The sequence below is a fragment of the Calidris pugnax genome, unplaced genomic scaffold (genome assembly GCF_001431845.1).
Source record: "Calidris pugnax isolate Ruff unplaced genomic scaffold, ASM143184v1 scaffold28, whole genome shotgun sequence".
In the NCBI taxonomy this organism is placed as follows: Eukaryota; Metazoa; Chordata; class Aves; order Charadriiformes; family Scolopacidae; genus Calidris; species Calidris pugnax.
The window spans coordinates 1,236,651-1,254,521 of record NW_015090842.1 but is presented as its reverse complement, the minus strand read 5'-3'; the positions used below and the strand labels follow the sequence as shown (position 1 = coordinate 1,254,521).

General features: G+C 38.7%; 1 protein-coding gene across 1 annotated transcript; it reads left to right on the top strand.

The window, feature by feature from the left end:
• The first annotated feature begins 2,731 nt into the window (after positions 1-2,731).
• Positions 2,732-15,578, top strand: UBA2 (ubiquitin-like modifier activating enzyme 2). Its single transcript, XM_014942351.1, has 17 exons — positions 2,732-3,154; positions 3,412-3,495; positions 3,759-3,829; positions 4,962-5,026; positions 5,498-5,598; positions 5,760-5,881; positions 6,547-6,614; positions 7,376-7,497; positions 8,379-8,478; positions 9,006-9,166; positions 10,536-10,629; positions 10,728-10,840; positions 11,091-11,246; positions 11,806-11,902; positions 12,440-12,545; positions 13,368-13,504; positions 14,497-15,578. Exons 1-17 carry the CDS (start codon positions 2,963-2,965, stop codon positions 14,676-14,678), a joined length of 1,971 nt encoding a protein of 656 aa, XP_014797837.1. The 5' UTR covers positions 2,732-2,962; the 3' UTR covers positions 14,679-15,578.
• The last annotated feature ends 2,293 nt before the right edge of the window (positions 15,579-17,871 follow it).

Here is a 17,871-nt window from a genome sequence, read left to right as displayed (position 1 = left end):
CGCCCCCGCCGCCGGGGGACGGGCTCCGCCACAAAGGGGCTGCGGCCTGTGGGCGCCATCCGCCCCGCCGGGCCGCGGGCGCCGGGAGCGGGCGGAGGGCGGTGTTTTCCGTCCCCGCGGAGGTCGGGCCGCCTGCCCGGGGCAGCGGCGGGAGCTGGCGGGCGGGCGGGGAGCCCGTAGCCGTAAGGCGGCGGGGGGGAGCGGTGGGCCATGTTTGCCGCTCCCCAAAGGCTGAGCTTCGCCTCACACCGCGGGGGACGGTCCGGCGAGGGGTTGCGGCGGAAAACAAAAATATGTGGGAGACGAACCGTGTTTTTAGAGGCCGAGTTGTAAAACTGTCAGTGTGAGGAGCCCGGCGGGACGGGACGGGCCGGCCTCCCCCCGGCGGCCGCCGCTTTCGCTTTTGGTTCCCCCGGGGCTGGTCCCCGGGCGGGTGCGGGAGGGGCAGGAGAGAGAGGGGTCGGGAGAAGGGGCTGGGGAGAAACACGGAGAGAAAAACTCCCATTGCGTGTTTCCCAGGCCTGCCTTAATTTCTTAGAGCAGTTACGGAAAGTATCTGGTTTTAAGAACCCCTGGGAGCCCGGGCCTGGCACAGGTCGGTGTCTCTGAATGCATTTTTAGCCGTGAGTGCCCGGGCAGGAGTCGGGTCTGGGGGTGCGGGGCGGCGGGCTCTAAGGAGGTTGTTCTTACCGTCAGACTTGTTGAGCAAGGCATGTTAGAAACAGCTTTTATCTGAAACTGTATCAGCTTGTGGAAAAGCGCGGCTACTGGCTTGCCTCGTTGTTCGTACGACTCGTGTTTTCCTATTTAAATACTTTTAAGCACATCCTACAAGTTTTTAAGTCTTAATTCCCAATTGTCCCTTTGATTTGAGTCTGCAACTGGGGCTTAACATTGTACCGGTGAAGTAAACATACACAGAGGGGTGGGAGCCTGCTTTTTCTGCACTGTTTCCCCGACTCCTCCTTTTTTTTTTTTTTTTAACCTTAGGATGTCATTTGCATACCCCTGCACTCCATTATCATAGAAACAGTTTAATATATCCTGATTTTCCAGTTCGTCATTAGGCATAAAACTCACTGGGGTATGCTTATTGTTTCACTTATTATAGCCTGGGTTTTTTTTGTATTGTCTTTCAAGGCCGACTTGGTTGGAGTCTATTAACTTAAGTACATGTTGGATCAGGGCCATCTTAATTTAAAAATATCGTTGGCAGTGTTTTGTGCAAGGCAGTAACATTTTGATAGCATATGGAGTGGGTGGGCAAGAGACGAGGCGAGAGCAAAAAGACAATTGTTACCCAAAGAGGAAGTTTACTGTTTGGAGAATAAATTGCCTCAGTTAATGTGTGTGATATTGTTGGGGGTTTTCCTTGGTTATTAAATGCTAACAAGCTTGTACACAACTTGAATATAATTAAGTTGCAATATATTTTTTTAAATCAAAATATTAATACTCAAAAAACAAATTCAATAGTTTTGAATACCAGACAACTCATGAGTGTGTGATTTCACCAATTATACTTTGTTGAAAGGCAGTGCCATTGTCCTCATGAATGAAGAGCAAAATCAAATTACTCAAAATCCAAGTCTGAATTAAGAACATGCATATATATTCTTAGGAAATTCCGAGGCATTTCCTTCTAACTTACAAAAAGCAGGAGCAGTGTAAAAGTTACTGAAATAAGGGAACTGTTAAGTTCTGATCATTCTTAACTAGATTGAAGCTTCTGTTGAGGTCTAAGGGTCCCAAGTATTTATTCTCTTTGGGGAAAAACCACCTTTGCTTCTTTTGGTCTTTGTAGTAACTGTTTTCAGTTGGAGCTTATGTTGCTTGGTTTTGTCTCCAGTTAAAATACTAAAAGCTTTCTGGGTAGTGGAAGTTTTAACAGAATTATGCATTAATCATTTTCACTTGAGCTTCTTGGGATTTTTGGCTTTGGACTGAGCAAGCTTTCCCAGTGTGTCTTACGAGAAAGGGAAGGAGGCAGAAATGTGTTCTCATGCAAATACCATTTTCATTAAAAGATACGAGACCGTGGGTAGTTACTAGGATACAATGGGTAATAAAGATTAACAGTCTCTGCTTTATAATACGTTTCTAAAACATTGTATATTTTGTTTGCTTTATATCCACAGGTGCTTTTACTTAGTGTTTAACTAAAAGTCTGTAGCTATTGCAGTTTTTAGCATATTAAAACTTAATCCTTAATTTAAAAATATTCCCTTCAGAAAGCAGGAGGTTTAATGTTGGGTCTGGTGTGTGAAGGATCTTCACTGAGGAGTGTGGGACATGCCTTTTTCGTTAGTCAGGTTTGGTTAATAAAACTTAAAGCATATGAGAACACCCTCAGTAGGTTGTGTTTAAACCCCACACTGCACAGTCAGTCCAGTAGCACTCCCCATGTAGTTACAGACACTGATGTGTTGAGTGTGTCAGGAATAGCTATGGGAATTTGGGAGAAATATCTCTGAGAAAAATTGCCTGAAATGTCTGAAAGATTGTCACCGCCCCCCCTGGTTAAGCAGTTAGGGCCAGGAGAGGGCTTCTGAAGAGAGGCGTTGATCAGAGAAACTGCTTAATTAAAGGAAAAGGAGAGGCAACAAAGGTAGGGATAAATCTCAAAGTTCTAATTAAATGTTCTTAATTCTTGTGGTGGAAGGTAAAGATACTTGAAATTATGATGTTCTGTGCTTATATTAATGAATAGAGGGCTGTTGGGGGAATTACAGTGATGGCATCCTTTGAGGTTGTACATCACAGGTGTTCTGTGGCAGGTGTTTATAAACGTCTTGATTGCATTACTAGAAATTTTCTTTGTAAGTAGCCTTCATTATTATTATTTTTTTAATATGCACTTAAGCAGTTAGTCCTGGTGACAAACAGTAAAAGCTTTTGCCCTGGGGTGTGTGGCTGAGATGACAGTGCAGCCCTCAGTTGACTGATTCAGTTGCTCAAAGCCATGTTGGAATATGAGGTAGAAGTACTAATTAGTTTGCTGAGTGGCCGTTCTTGGTGCCTGGGGCAGGGTGGTGCTGAGCCAGCCAGCAGGGTGCTCAGTCCCACCCAGAGGCTGCAGTGTCTTCTACCACCTGCTCTGCATAACCATCTCAAAGCTCCTGCGTGGTGTTGGTGGGGACTCTTCCTTCACAAGGTTTGCTGTCACGTAGCCCTTAATTTTTGACCTATGGGTCCGTTGTTGGTAGTTATTTAAAATGTATGGATTCCTGCAGACCATTAGGTGGTCCCTTGTGCCTCTAGAGTTGCTGTAGTGTATCTCCTGTGTGTGGGACTCAAAAGGGGGCTCTCACGTTTGTGCATTTTGGTCACTCACACTCGCTCCAAGCTGTTAACAATTCTGTTCCTTTGGTTTCTCTGAAAGTGAAATGGCTGTCTCTTGTGTGTTTGTAGATTGATTTGGATACCATTGATGTCAGCAATCTCAACAGGCAGTTTTTGTTTCAAAAGAAACATGTTGGAAGATCAAAATCACAGGTGAGGAAAGAGCCAAAGCTCAAGTCCTTAGTGTTATTTTATGGAAACGTGAGTTATTTTATTAGAAACGTGTCACAATTTTGTTTCTGCTGCGAAGAGGTAAGTGTTGGTTGGTTGATCATGGCTATCCACAGCATTTCACTATAAAAGCATTGAAATCTCTTAGGGTAGTCAATTTACTCGATACTCAACTGGCATTGAGTCTGTCTTTAGAAGGAAGGAAGAAATAATAAGTGTTTTTTTGTTTTGTTTTTTATTTCTAGGTTGCCAAGGAAAGCGTGTTACAGTTTTATCCAGAAGCTAATATTATAGCTTACCATGATAGCATCATGAAGTATGTTTGGTTTTGAGCTCTATGTGTTTTGCTTTGCAAGTGCTGTGTTGTTTAAATGCTACAATGGCATGCTTTGAGATATTTCTTACTGCTGGCTGCTTTGGGAAGCAGTAGCTGTAAATGTGAGACTGTCACACACTGGAGGGGGAGTGTGGATTTTGCATGGGTTTCCGTAAGCTCTGGTAGGAAGCTCTGGTCATTTGCTTGTGTCTGTTTTTCATTTTAATAGCAACATTTACTATATGAGTTTCCACACTGTAAGGATGCCCTGATGTCTTGAGCAATAACTAGATTAAAATAAATGTGAATGTTGAGTCCACAATTAGAAACACCAAGTGCTTTGTGTGTGTTCAGGTAACTGAGTATCATTTATACATGCCCCAAACTGATAAAATTTAGTCCTTATGATCCGTAACCAATGAGTACAAGATTATGTAGACTTTCATTAGCGGTTTCCTGTGTTTTAATTTGTATCTGTCCCGTTTCTTAAGATTTGATACTCTGTAATATTAAGGTTTGAACTCTGGTTACTGAAACACTGACTCATGGCATCCTTCTCCTGAAACTGTAAAACCGTTAATCCTGCTTCCTCTTTACTCTCTCTTCTTTGCCACTTTCTCCTTCAAATCAGAAAAGTGCAATGTAAAGATACTGAAGTGTCAAGATTTTAAAATCCCATGTCTTGGCTCCTGAGGGCAGGGAGTCATGATCAATCCCAATTGAGCTATCACAGTAGAATGAGTTATCAGCAGCCTGACGAGCTATGGTAATTACAGTGTGCATGTTTTAGCCTCAGCTGATGGTTTTTAAGGTCAGTTACCATAGCTCAGCCAATTTACTCATTAGGTCAGAGCAGTATAATCACTTTTTCGTTGTCTGCCTGTTTCATTGGTCAAATTAGTACTAATTGCAATAGCTTCCTTCCAGCAGCATAAAATTCATGCTTTCACCCAGCTTTAAAATGAGCAGGAGACAAATGGGGCAGTTACAGGCTAGCAGTAAGTCTATAATATGTGTAATTTATCACACAAACATGAGTCTGCCCTTTCTTTGCATGCGTACGGTTTGTGTTGTGATGTGGTAACCGACAACTTTGATGTGCCATTTTGAGTATTGTTTTTCTTTTCTGTAGCCCTGACTATAACGTAGAGTTCTTCCGCCAGTTTACGTTGGTTATGAATGCTCTGGATAACAGAGGTGAAGTTTTCACTATGATTTTATTTTGGAGATGAAATACTGTTGCTTGTTGATAGAAACTGAACTTTAATGTGTTCTACTGTTGGTACTTCTGCATTGTCAGTTCAATAACAAATAGCCTCTAAACCCATCTGTAGTTTTGACTAAGGCTTGTGTGCTTCACTAGGAACTTGAAAGTGTAGTTAGTGCTTTTACAGGTGTTTTCAAAGCAAACATTAACTGCTGTGTTGCTGCTTTGTGATGAGTATTGTGTGTCCATATGTAACTTAGTTGATTTTGCTGTATTTGATAGTGGCGATATGTTTTGTGTTAACTGGAAAACTGACTCTGTGAAAAAGGTGTAGTGCTCTATAATAAAATAAAGCAGATTAAGGATAAATGTTTGCATAGGAGGCTAGTTTGAATTTGGAGAAATAAAAGTTTCTTTTTTCTAATTATTCAAATTTTTCTGTAAAAACTCTTGATTTGCAGCTGCCCGTAACCACGTGAACAGGATGTGTCTGGCTGCTGATGTTCCTCTTATAGAGAGTGGAACTGCAGGCTACCTTGGACAAGTAACAGTTATTAAAAAGGTTAGGTTGTCTATTACTCTTGTGGCTTTAAGTTTAAATCATTGGCTATTTTAGACAACAGGGGTTGGGCGTTTCGAGATACAGTTACAGCTCAGCTGGTAATGGCACACACTATCAGTGGCCTTCACAGTGTGACAAGGAAATATTTCACTTTTTACCAGGGAGTGACAGAATGTTATGAATGCCATCCTAAACCAACTCAGAAGACTTTTCCAGGCTGCACAATCCGAAATACGCCATCGGAGCCGATCCATTGCATTGTGTGGGCTAAGTATTTGTTCAAGTAAGTGCAAAGAAGATAGGTACTGTTGTTCACTCTTCTGCTTTCTAAGCCTGCAGAGAAATAAAGCAGACACACACTTTTTTGGGGTTGGTTTGTTTTGTTAAATGGATGTGGATTGTAGCAAAAACTTCCAGTTCTTTGACCTGGGTTTTGGGGTTTGTTGGTTTGTTTTTTGTTTTTTTTTCCCTTTTAATATAAAAGATGGAAGGTTGGTGAGTACTTAGACCTTGTTCTAATATCACAGAAAATCTGGCAGAGTGGTTTGGCACAGCAGTGTATGTTGAGATGACTTTATTCTTCATCTTTGTGGGAAGTTAACACATTTTTTCAGTTTAATGCACGTATTAACAGATGTAAAGTTTGCTGGGATCTCGGAAGGTTCTAAGCAATGCATTCAGTACTGCAATATAAATATAGGGCTGGGTGAACTATTGAGTGTGTTACATGGAACTGTTTCCCTAAATTCATTTTTGTATTGGATATTTTGTGTTGCCAGTGTTAAATGCCCGTGTGATGAATCCCAACAATTTAAAGAGCAGTGTGTGAAACAGCACCCTGATAGCAAGGAGTCTGAAGTGGATGTATATCCGCTAGCAAATATTTCAGTCTTTATCTGGATATGATGAAATTCTAGTGTTGTGTTGTTGTTCTTAATTATTATATAGCCAGTTGTTTGGAGAAGAAGATGCTGATCAAGAAGTCTCTCCTGACAGAGCTGATCCTGAAGCTGCCTGTGAGTGTGATCTAAGCTGGTAGCTTACCCTGTTACTGAAATGTCCTGTTTCAGAGGTTACGTCTTGTTTCTGTACATTTCTTAAGGTCAGAGAGTTCAGCTCCCTTTTAAGAGAATTCCATTTACTGTACCCTTGGACAACAGGAATTTGGGGTGTGTTAACAGTAATTTGCCTTACAGACCTTCGTGTACACTGTGCATAATTTAGTTCCCTTGTACAGCTGCTTATTAGATACTTGTAACAATTTCAGTGGTTTTTAGTTAGTGCATAGTGCACACCAGAGGTTTTTACATGGAGAAAGTGCAAAAAATACTCTTCAAAATGACAACAGTTTAATAGTTTCACCTGTCAGAACTGTGGCCCTTGTGGGCAGCCTAAAATGTTATTAAAATGATTAGTTCAGCTATTGTGAACTTTTATAGTGCAAGCTGGGTCACTGGCACTCACTAGTTCTTCTCAGATACCAGCTGTGAAGAACGCAAGCGATACACTTGCTAATGATCAAGCTGTAATTAACACATCCAGGTGTAATTGTAATAGATGTGATTTAGCTGAATAGCTTGTATCTATTGGAATTGGTGAGTTGCAGCCGCAGAAGCAGTGGGGAGTAGTCCCACTGGGTCTAATTCAGCTTTTGTTGGGCACAGCACAGCCATTTGGTGGTCCCTGCAGAATTTTGGTTATTGACTTTAGGGGAAATAGCTAGATGTGATTTTCCTTTTTTTTTGAATTAAAATACTGGTTAACACTTTATTACTAGGGGAGCCAGCAGAAGCAGAAGCCAGAGCACGAGCATCCAATGAAGATGGTGAGATTAAACGTGTTTCAACTAAGGAGTGGGCTAAATCAACTGGATACGATCCAGTTAAACTTTTTACTAAGGTATCTTCTTTACCCCAAATAAATGTCTTTATTTGAAGTGTGTGAGGTGCTTTAAAGTTAAGTCAAACCCCAGTTTGGACACTTAATGCTAGCCATCAATTATGCAATTATGTTACAGCTTCCACCAGTTTTGCTGTAATGTTGGTCTTTTACACCTCGTGGGTGTTTTATGGGATTCTGTCTGCGTCTGTACAGATGACTTCAGCAGCTTGTCCATACTGTACAGAAAAAAAAACCTTAATTCAAATTACTTTTAATATGAAAAGGTAAACTTGAATTTTGTAGGAGTTTCATTGGGCATAATGTGAGGACCTAAAAGCTATCACTTATCTGATGTGTGTAATTGGACGTAATAAAATGCAAACAGGTTTAGGAGTTTTTCTTCTAAATAGTTGCTGAAAGTGGGTAAATAGAGGAAATGAGTAGAGAATGTTATGTTGACAGGTAGTAATAACTTTACTTTGCAATTGATTGGCATGTAGGTAAGGCTATCTCAGGGAGAATACAAAGAGCTGTAGTGATGGCTTCATTCAGTAGGTGCATGAATCCGCTGTTTGGACTATTGTTACTTGGTTTGTACTGCACTCCCCTCCAAATTAATTGGATCTGTGTGCTTTGTGCAGTAACTGTTAGAGAATGGGGAATAAGACATTTTTTTAATCAGTTTTTTTGTTGTATTTTTTTTCCTGTGGAGTTTGATTTTATTTTTTTATGTAGTTGAAAATGCTTTGAAGGAAAAAAGCAAAACCTCATAAATCTAATGCTGATTTTTCAGTTTCAGAGCAGTTGTGAAAAGAAAATGTCTTTTTTTCCCTTTCGTTTTAATGTTTTGTTGTGTGTGTTTTATTTTGGTTTGTTTTTTTTTTTTTAATGTTTCCTAGCTTTTCAAGGATGACATTAGATATCTGCTGACAATGGATAAGCTGTGGAGGAAAAGAAAGCCTCCAGTGCCACTGGACTGGGCTGAGGTACAGAACCAAGGTAATTGTCCCTCCTCCCAGCGTCCGTTTGTCTGTCATACCTGTTCTTTGGTGAGGCAGCTCTGTGATACCTCCATTTTCTCACTGTCACAGTTGAGTACTGATAATGAACATACTAATTCTTTGCAATTCCGGAAGATTTAAAATTTTTCTCTAGTTTTTTGCTAAAACTGTTTTGCTGCTGTTCTTTTAGGTAGTCGGTATTGGCTGCAGAAAATTCACATTTTGCAAAATTACGTGTCAGCTTAGTCTAGGAGGCCTTACAAGCACTGATATGATTATCTCTGAAAGCTAAGTTTTGCTGAAAATTTACATTTGCTGTTATTTATAAGTAAAGCTATGGTTGCAGTTTTAAATGCAGATTTGTTGTAAAATGTTGGGGCTCCTGTAGTTTAAGGATATTGTTCTTCAGTTTTGAAAATACTTAGTTTTGCTGAAATTGGAAAACTCTTAGCTCCTTGAGAGGACTTCTCTGAGACTTCTACGGATTGCTGATATTAATAATTCATTTTTTTTCTTTTCCCAAAGAGAAAAACGTATCTGACCAACAAAATGAATCCTCTGCAGTCTTGAAGGATCAGCAGGTTCTGGATGTCAAGAGCTACGCACACTTGTTCTCAAAGAGCGTTGAAACCCTGAGACTTCACCTGGCTGAGAAGGGTGACGGAGCAGAGCTTATATGGGACAAGGTTAGTTTGCCAAATACCTAAGAACCAGTTAGAGTCTACGTGTGTGTGCAAATACTCGTCAGTTTCATTCAGTTTCATTCCTAAGTAGTGCTACTTGGAACAGAAATGTCTGGCACCTCACTGAAAGCACTTCCCATATGTAAACAAATATATACTTTATATTTTCTAACTCACTGAGTGTAAGGATTAACTGTTGCGATGTAAAATAACTTAAGTCACCAGTTTTAAAAAGCACAAATTCAAAGTATTTGCCTTATTTTAATTTTTAAAAATATTTTAATAATGTGGCTTCACTTCTTCCTTTTTGGCTTTCTCTAAAACACGGTCTTGTACAGTCGTTTGTAGCTAGAGTTCTGCTGACTCGTACATAGTAATTAGCTCTGATGATAGGTATGTGATACAATATGAGTTTTGCTAAGAAAAATCAAGAAAAGGATTTTGTCTTTTAGCCCCAGAGGCAATGTAATCTTCCTGCAGTCACTTGTCATTTGGCATAAGAAAAACAAATAGTTTGTCAATATAGGGGGGACAAAATAGTAAAATAATATCACAACAGACAGTAAAAATACCTCTTTCTGAAATACTAATTTTTGAAACTGAGCAGAAAACATTTTAAGTTTTAGGATTTAAATAATATTTTGAACATACGAGTTAGAGTCTACGTGTGTGTGCAAATACTCATCAGTTTCATTCAGTTTCATTCCAAAGTAGTGCTACTTGGAACAAAAATGTCTGGCACCTCACTGAAAGCACTTTCCATATGTAAACAAATATATACTTTATATTTTCTAACTCACTGAGTGTAAGGATTAACTGTTGCGATGTAAAATGTCACCGGTTTTAAAAAGCACATATTCAAAGTATTTGCCATATTTTAATTTTTTAAAATATTTTAATAATGTGACTTCACTTCTTCCTTTTTGGCTTTTTGGCTTTCTCTTACTTCTTTCTAAAATACCAATTTTTGAAACTGAGCAGAAAACACTTTAAGATTTGGGATTTAAATAATATTTTGAACATACAAGGCATTTTATTAATACTAATACCCTAATTCCCTACTGAAGTACCAAGTACAATTTCTAAACTTGTACTGAAAGTGTTACTCTCTGTCTAAACAATACAAGGCATTTTATTAATACTAATACCCTAATTCGCTACCGAAATACTAAGTACAATTTCTAAACTTGAAAGTGTTACTGCTCTGTCTAAATGTACCATCTGAAAGAGGAAGTACATTGACGTTGAGATAGAATGCTGTACAGACTTCTGAAGACTTTCTGGTTTAAAGATTTTGGGAACCATGTGTTGCAAACTTTTTTCTGATGTGCAATCCGATTTTAAAATACTTTTTGTATTAACTTCTTGTCAGGATGACCCTTCTGCAATGGATTTTGTCACTTCTGCTGCCAACCTCAGGATGCATGTTTTCAGTATGAATATGAAGAGCAGATTTGATATCAAGTGTAAGGATAAAATATAACATTGTTTTATTTAAATAATAATTTAAACCTCTCATTTTCGTTTGCTGTTAAAAATCTGCATTCTCTTGCTTATTTTGCAGCAATGGCAGGAAATATTATCCCAGCTATAGCTACTACTAATGCGGTAATAGCTGGTCTGATAGTGCTGGAGGGGCTGAAGATTTTATCGGGGAAAATAGATCAGTGTAGAACGGTAAGTGGGAATGAGATACTCTTACTTTCTTTTATTTATTACTTGTTTGAAAGTCACGTTTAACCTGCCCTGTCTGCTGTGTGGTGTTACTGTCTCTCACTGGCCGTGACACGCACGTTCTGCTGTTCATTGGGCATCTTAAAGGGGATCAGGGAACAGGACAGCCTGGGAGAAGAAATCTGTAAGACAACAGGTTTTATACATGCTCTTACTTACAGAATAACTTGTTTTATTCTCATCTGTCCTCAAGATTTTTCTGAACAAGCAGCCAAATCCCAGAAAGAAGCTACTGGTTCCCTGTGCTTTGGATCCACCAAACCCTAACTGTTATGTCTGTGCGAGCAAGCCAGAAGTGACTGTGAAACTCAATGTACACAAAGTTACTGTGTTAACACTCCAGGATAAGGTACATCTTGAAGAGTAGCTACAGCTTTCATTTTGATTATAATACTGTAAATTGTTAAATTGAGGGTTTTGTTCAATATATTTTGACTGAACATCAGCTGTTTATATTTGCTCTACATTCTGTGTTTCTCTCAGCTACAAGAACTAGATTAGCCAGTATGATGCTTGCTCATGCCTGCTTGTGTATCTTCTGAAAGAATGTATTTTGAAGTTTTTTGATGTTTTGAAGACTATTCATATATATCATCAAAAAACTAAGCTTTTATTTCAGTTGACTAGTTCAGTAGCCACATTACAGCTGTGTAGTCACAGCTGATTTGTATTTCTGTCCTTTGAAGTTTTCTAAAAATTTTTTCAGCATATCTGAACCTGTAGGTTTCAGTCAGCAAAACAGTAATTATTGTGTTTCTGGAAGTTAAAAAATAAAATAAAAAAGTATAGACTTTCAGCAGATGCCTGAAAATGAGCCAGGATAAGAAAATCAACATAATTCAAGGCTCTTTCTTTTATAAGTGTTTTTAAGTCAGATATTGATTAAATGATCATATTCCTCTTTTCAGATAGTGAAAGAAAAATTTGCTATGGTAGCACCGGATGTACAAATAGATGATGGAAAAGGAACGATTCTCATCTCTTCAGAAGAAGGAGAGACGGAAGGTACGTACACTGGAGCTTTTTAGGTAAGAGTAGATGAAAACTAGGAAGAAACAGGGATATACAGAGTTGAAGTATAGCAAATGTGCTATACTAAAGTGGTCATCCTTTAGGCTCATATTTGAGGAGAACTGGATTTGCAAGTATTTAAGTGGCCTGAGAGTGGCTCGTGGTGTTGTCTACAAGACTGCCTGTCCAGTACTTTCCTGTCTGAAGTACTTCTCACTTGGAGTGTCAGGATTCCTTTCAAGAATAGGTTTTGGGCTATAAAAGTGCACCAGTTACTTTCCTCTGTTTGCAAGTCCTGTTCGTTTTCTTGTTCTTAGATTGTGGACTCTTTATGATGCTTGTAGGAGTTATTGTAATACAAAAGCAAACAAATTTTTAACTCCTTATGGGCTTAAACAACAGCTTTTACTTTAAATATAGCAAATAAATGCTAACCTTATGTTTCTCCGTAAGCCTGCAGTATTCATTTCATCATATTTACTCGGGTGTATAAATAGCTGTTTACGATGCAGTTTTTCACTGTTTTTGTAGCAAATAACCACAGGAAATTATCAGACTTTGGAATTCGAAACGGCACTCGACTCCAGGCGGATGACTTCCTGCAGGACTATACGCTGTTAATCAACGTGCTGCACAGGTAAGATTCAGAGTAGTGAGGTTGGTGTCAATGTGTAGAACAGTTCCACGGGGGATTTCCAACTCAGAGTTTTAAACTCATGGATAAAGCTCAAACATTAAGCTGTGTAAAGAAAATACAGAGGTAAAAGAGGCTTTTATATTCTTTACGAATTTATAGAGTTTAGTGTGTTTTGGGTTTTGTTCTTTATTTTTGTTGTGGTTTTTGGTTTGGGGTGGTTTGTTTGGTTTGTTTTTTTTTTTACAACAGTGAATGGAAAAAGTTTATTTGAATAATTTGTCATGATACAACATAAAAATACAGTGTAAAACCAAACTTACTTTTGGGGCAGCCAACAAGTGACAAACTGCTGTTTAAAAACAAAACAAGGCAAAAAGCCTTCCCAGCCTGCTGTGGTAGTAGATCCTCTGCTTGACTCCCTGTGTTCAGATGCAGCAATGCAAATAGAAGTCGCTCTGAAATAACTGGTGTGTGTTTTTAACCCTGGAGAAGTAATATAAATCTTATGTACAGTAAATGAACACACTGCCCTTTGATTGAGAACAGGAATGTGACACTGAGGAAGAAGGGTAAGCTCCGGTGATGACTTTTCTCATTCTGAAGCATTTTAAGTCATGGCACTGGGTGGGAACAGTGTTTATGACTAGACAAAGCATAAATTATAAAGGAAGACTGAACAGATTTTCCTCTTTCTTAGTATGTTTTTCTCATTTTGTCATAGTTGCAGGGTGCTTTAATACTTGAATACGTATGTACTTTGTGAAAAAGGCGAGGTTTTATTTTCACCTGGTTGTCTAAAAGCATTTACATATTTTTCTGCAGCGAAGACCTAGAAAAAGATGTAGAATTTGAAGTTGTTGGTGATAGCCCTGAAAAAGTTGGCCCCAAACCATCAGAACCAGCATCCAAGAACATTACCAATGGTAGCGACGACGGAGCGCAACCCTCAACATCAACAGGTAAATAAAAGTAATCAATAGTAAATAAACCCAAATAGTCTTTCAGTAGCGCTGTCCAATTAAAACAGCGGTCATCAGTTTTATGACTTAACTTTGCCAACATGAAATAAAAGGCATTTAAGTTGCCTCTGTGTATAAATATAATAGAAAAACGCATATTTACAATTGTCACAAAATGCACGTTTAAGTTTGTTATAAAGGTTTACAGTAAATACACCTTGAAATGATATTATTTAACTCGCAAGGGCTTGGTGTGGTGTCACCTTAAGTGCATCAGTTGCACAGTGATTTAAATAAAGTTAAGACCTGTTCTATCTGATGGTCACGCTATTGCTTGACAAAAAGAACCAACCAAATTTGTCACTTTCTCCCTACAGATTAAAAATTACTTTGTGGATGTATTTGATGGTGTTTCATTTTGTTAATTTAAGAAGACGTCTTTATTATCTGCTTACAAAACAATTATTTTTCGCCTGTGAAGCAAAGCATGGCAAGGAAATAGTATTTGCTATCCAGGAAGAAGTGCCATCACCTTCCTAAAGTAGAGTGTTTCTTTGAACATACTCAGAATAGTTTAACTTAAATGAATATGGGATGCTTAGGCACTGAAGGCTAATGTACTGGAAATGTCACACTATTTTATAGGGATAGTGTATGAATCTGCAAACGTGGGGCAGATGTAAGTTAGTTACCTGTAGTTCTCTCATGCTTTTGGATGATGACCCTCTGCCTGTCAGGTGGTCCTATTTAAGATAATTGCACAAGTATGTAGTCATTGCCTCTTGTTTCAGGGGAGATTAAATGCCAAGAGTATTGCAAAAACTGATTTAAATTACATTTAAAAAACCAAAAGCCCTAGCATAAAATTAGTTCTTACAATGAATTTGTACTTCTCATTTGAATTTGACATTCCCATTTTTCTGTATGAAACTTTGTTTCAGAGTAAGTTACCTTTACAGTATCCATTTGAACTAAAACCATATGTTTTACAGCTCCAGATCAAGACGATCTATTGATCATTGATTCTGAAGACGAAGGTACTTCAAGCAACGCAGATGAGGATATGGAAAATAAAGGCCTCAAGAGAAAACTAGAAGATAAAGAGTGTGTTGGTACAAAGAGAGCACGTACTGAGCAGATGGAAGAGCAAGATGAAATCATAGCATTAGACTGAACACGCGAACACCCCTTGACAAAACGATTCAGATAAAGTAATACAGTAACAGCATATTATGTTGGGATGTGAAAAATGTCCAGAACTAGACTTACTGTAAGGCCTTTGTTCCAAGTGAATACCAAACCAATGGCTTAAATAATTTGTGTCTGTTTCTCTTGATGATAAAGCTCTCGATAGACTCTTTTCAGAAGTTTTTCCATATTAATTCCATATATTAAATGTAGTAGAAACATAGTTTATAAATACTTACAGATAAGTATTTGCTTAAACAGTCATGAAACAAGCATGTTATTGTGTAAATACCTTTTAGGTATAATTCAATAGGACAAAGAAAAAAGCCTACTCTCGTAGGTAAAGGGTCATTGTCTGATGCCCAGATTTTAAGCAACTACTTTTTTTTTTTTTGCTTCAAGAAAAATATTTTTAGCCTAGTCCTACACATTTTTCACACCCTGAACAAGTAAAGAAAAAAATTCAATAAAGCAAATTAGTGCCATGTTTTAACAGTGTTCTTGAGCTTCAACTGGCACTATGTACATTACTGTAAAACTGTTAATTTACTCAAGTTTTTCAGCTCGTACTGCCTGGTATGTCAATGTAAGAAGCAAATTTTTGTGTATTGTTACAGTTTCAGGTTATTTATATTTGATGTTTTGTAAACTCAGATACTACTACTATACTGTACATCTGATGGACCAAATAAATGACATCTGAATACTTGCTATATTTGCTTGCACAGTCCAAGTTTATGCTGACTTATGGGATTTTACAATGTATAGCCTTCAAAAATTACTGTATTATTTTCATTTTTCTAAACATAACCTAGTAGTACAGAACTTAAGCTTCACTTGTTTGAGGTGAAAGGGGAATTTTTTTAATAAAACTTTTGTGAATGTCTCTCTGTTTTTTTCTTGGACAAATCAGTTCTTGGCCTCCTGGGTTGGAGTGTTCACACCAGCACACACGCTGTCACCACCTCCACCTTCGGGGAGGGGACAGCACTGGTCAAACTGTCAGCGTTGATTGTGAACACGCTAATTGGCCTTTTCTGGCACTGTGTCAAAATGACTTTCTAACTTTGTGTTAATGAACCAAAACTTAAATTGCCAATGCAGCGCACAACTACGGTTCTATGAAGCAATTAATGTTTTCTCTCTTCTTTTAGGTAGAAATAGTCAGCGTCTTGTTTGGAGGCATAATACTGCACCCCGGAATGAAATCCTTTTGAGTTAGTTGCTGCTTGGCCAGCAGGAGTGAAGACTGAGAGGTAAAGATGTAAATGAGAGGTTACAGAAAGGGTTTACAGCGTGAAGCTTCTGTAGTTCTTGCCATCAGCAGCTGAGGCACTGGAATGGAATATGTTAGAACGTAACTCTGTAAGCAATTGCATCTCGATGGCATTAGGAGATGTAATTGTGCTGCTTTTGTCTGGGTAGGAAGTAGTTAAATGGCAGAAAATGTTCCTGGATCCTTCCTGTAAAATACTTCCAAGTGAATGATTTTTAATATATTTTCTTTACAGAGGCTGCTTCCATAGAACAGGTCGTGCAGTGGCAGCTGTTCTGTCCCGTTCCTGTTACGTTGGGTGATGGTGAAAATGCTTCTGTGCCAAATGAAATTGGCAAATGAGTTTTCAGAGTTGATGGCGTATGAATGTCCTTAATTGGCTACTAGTCATCAACAATGTGTTAACGTAGAATTTTCCAACTTAAATTTTATCTTGCCCTTGAGAGCAAGTTATAATTTGAAACATTTATTAAGCTTTCAAGTAATTTAAAAAAAAAAAAAAAAAGGGAAGCCACTTTTCACCTGACAGTTTGTTCAAGTCCCAGTAGCAGGAGTACTGATAGGGAAGAAGTGTGGTTGGAAGACACAAGGCTTAAAATGGAAGAGAAAGTCTTCCTGGTGCCTTAGCCTGGCGACTCTGATGTAGGCTCTGCTTTGGCTAACAATTTGTGAGCCAGGCTCATTAAAGCAGTTACAAATTGCTATTTGCAGTGATACAAATTGGCTCTTCTGTCACACAGCAGTCTCTGGTTGGTTGTTTACACTGATGCAAATTTCTGTAGTGCAGCTAAGCTTTTCTGGCTGCTTTCTGTAGCAGCAATTCGTTCTTGACGCTTGTATTTTTTATTTACATGGTGAATTTGAGTGCCATGTATGAAAAGGATGAGAAGAACAGTGGAATATTTTAGTGTAGTTGAATGCAGCTGAGACTGTAGTGCGTGTCTTTGTACGCTCTTGGTTCAACATTTCTTGGTTTCCTGCAGTGGAGCAGGGAAGGGAACATTGGCCACCGCTGACACACAGCGGGTAACTAGAGATTCACTAACCTGCTCTGACTTAGGGTGAAGAAATCTGTTATGACTTTCCCACAATCTTTTTGTTTAAAAAAAAAAAGGCGAAAGTGCAGCCTTTCTGATTCTCAAAGCATCTTGAGAATCACCCTTAAGGGGCAACTGGAGGAGAAGGATTTTCTGGGGCCACCATGACAGCCTTGTACCAGCCCATTTCCTAAAGAGCAGCTGTAACCTGTAGGTAACCGTTTGATGTGTGTAAGTAGCTGTATGTGACATTTTAATTTTACTTTCTGCAAGCATTTCCTTGTTGAACCCCAGAGAGAGATGGTGCTCTCCTGGCTGGCTGGCTCTGAGCTGGCAAGCAGGTTGATGTGTCATTTCATGTCCTGACCTTTACGACAACGGCCTCTTGCCAACCATTTATCAGATCCCAGAAGATAACACAGGCTTGTGGTCAGTTCAGAGATATCATCAATAGCTGCTTCAAGCCTCACCTCTGCTGCCCCAAAATTGTAAATTTGGATTAGAAAAGTGAATAAAGACTGAATTAAGGAAAATAAATTTGTTTTTTCTCCCTGTTGTTTCTGTGCCTGTAGGTAGAGATATCCTCTTCCTTCTCTCTGCAGCTCTAAGGACCAGAAGCCTTCAGGTTTGTGCATCCAAAATACCAAACAGGCAAGGAAGCAGAAACTAGGATCAAAGTAATATGAAGTAATACAATAAAGCATGAGCCAGTAAACTTAAAAAATAAGTTTCATTATCTGAAACACGCAAGAGAAGTGGAGGAGAAAACTATAAAAGAACTAAGATATATAAATTATGTATTAATCGTAAGTGCTTGGCCATGTGCTGTCCATCCAACCTCGTGTGTTCACAAAGTGCCTGTTGTG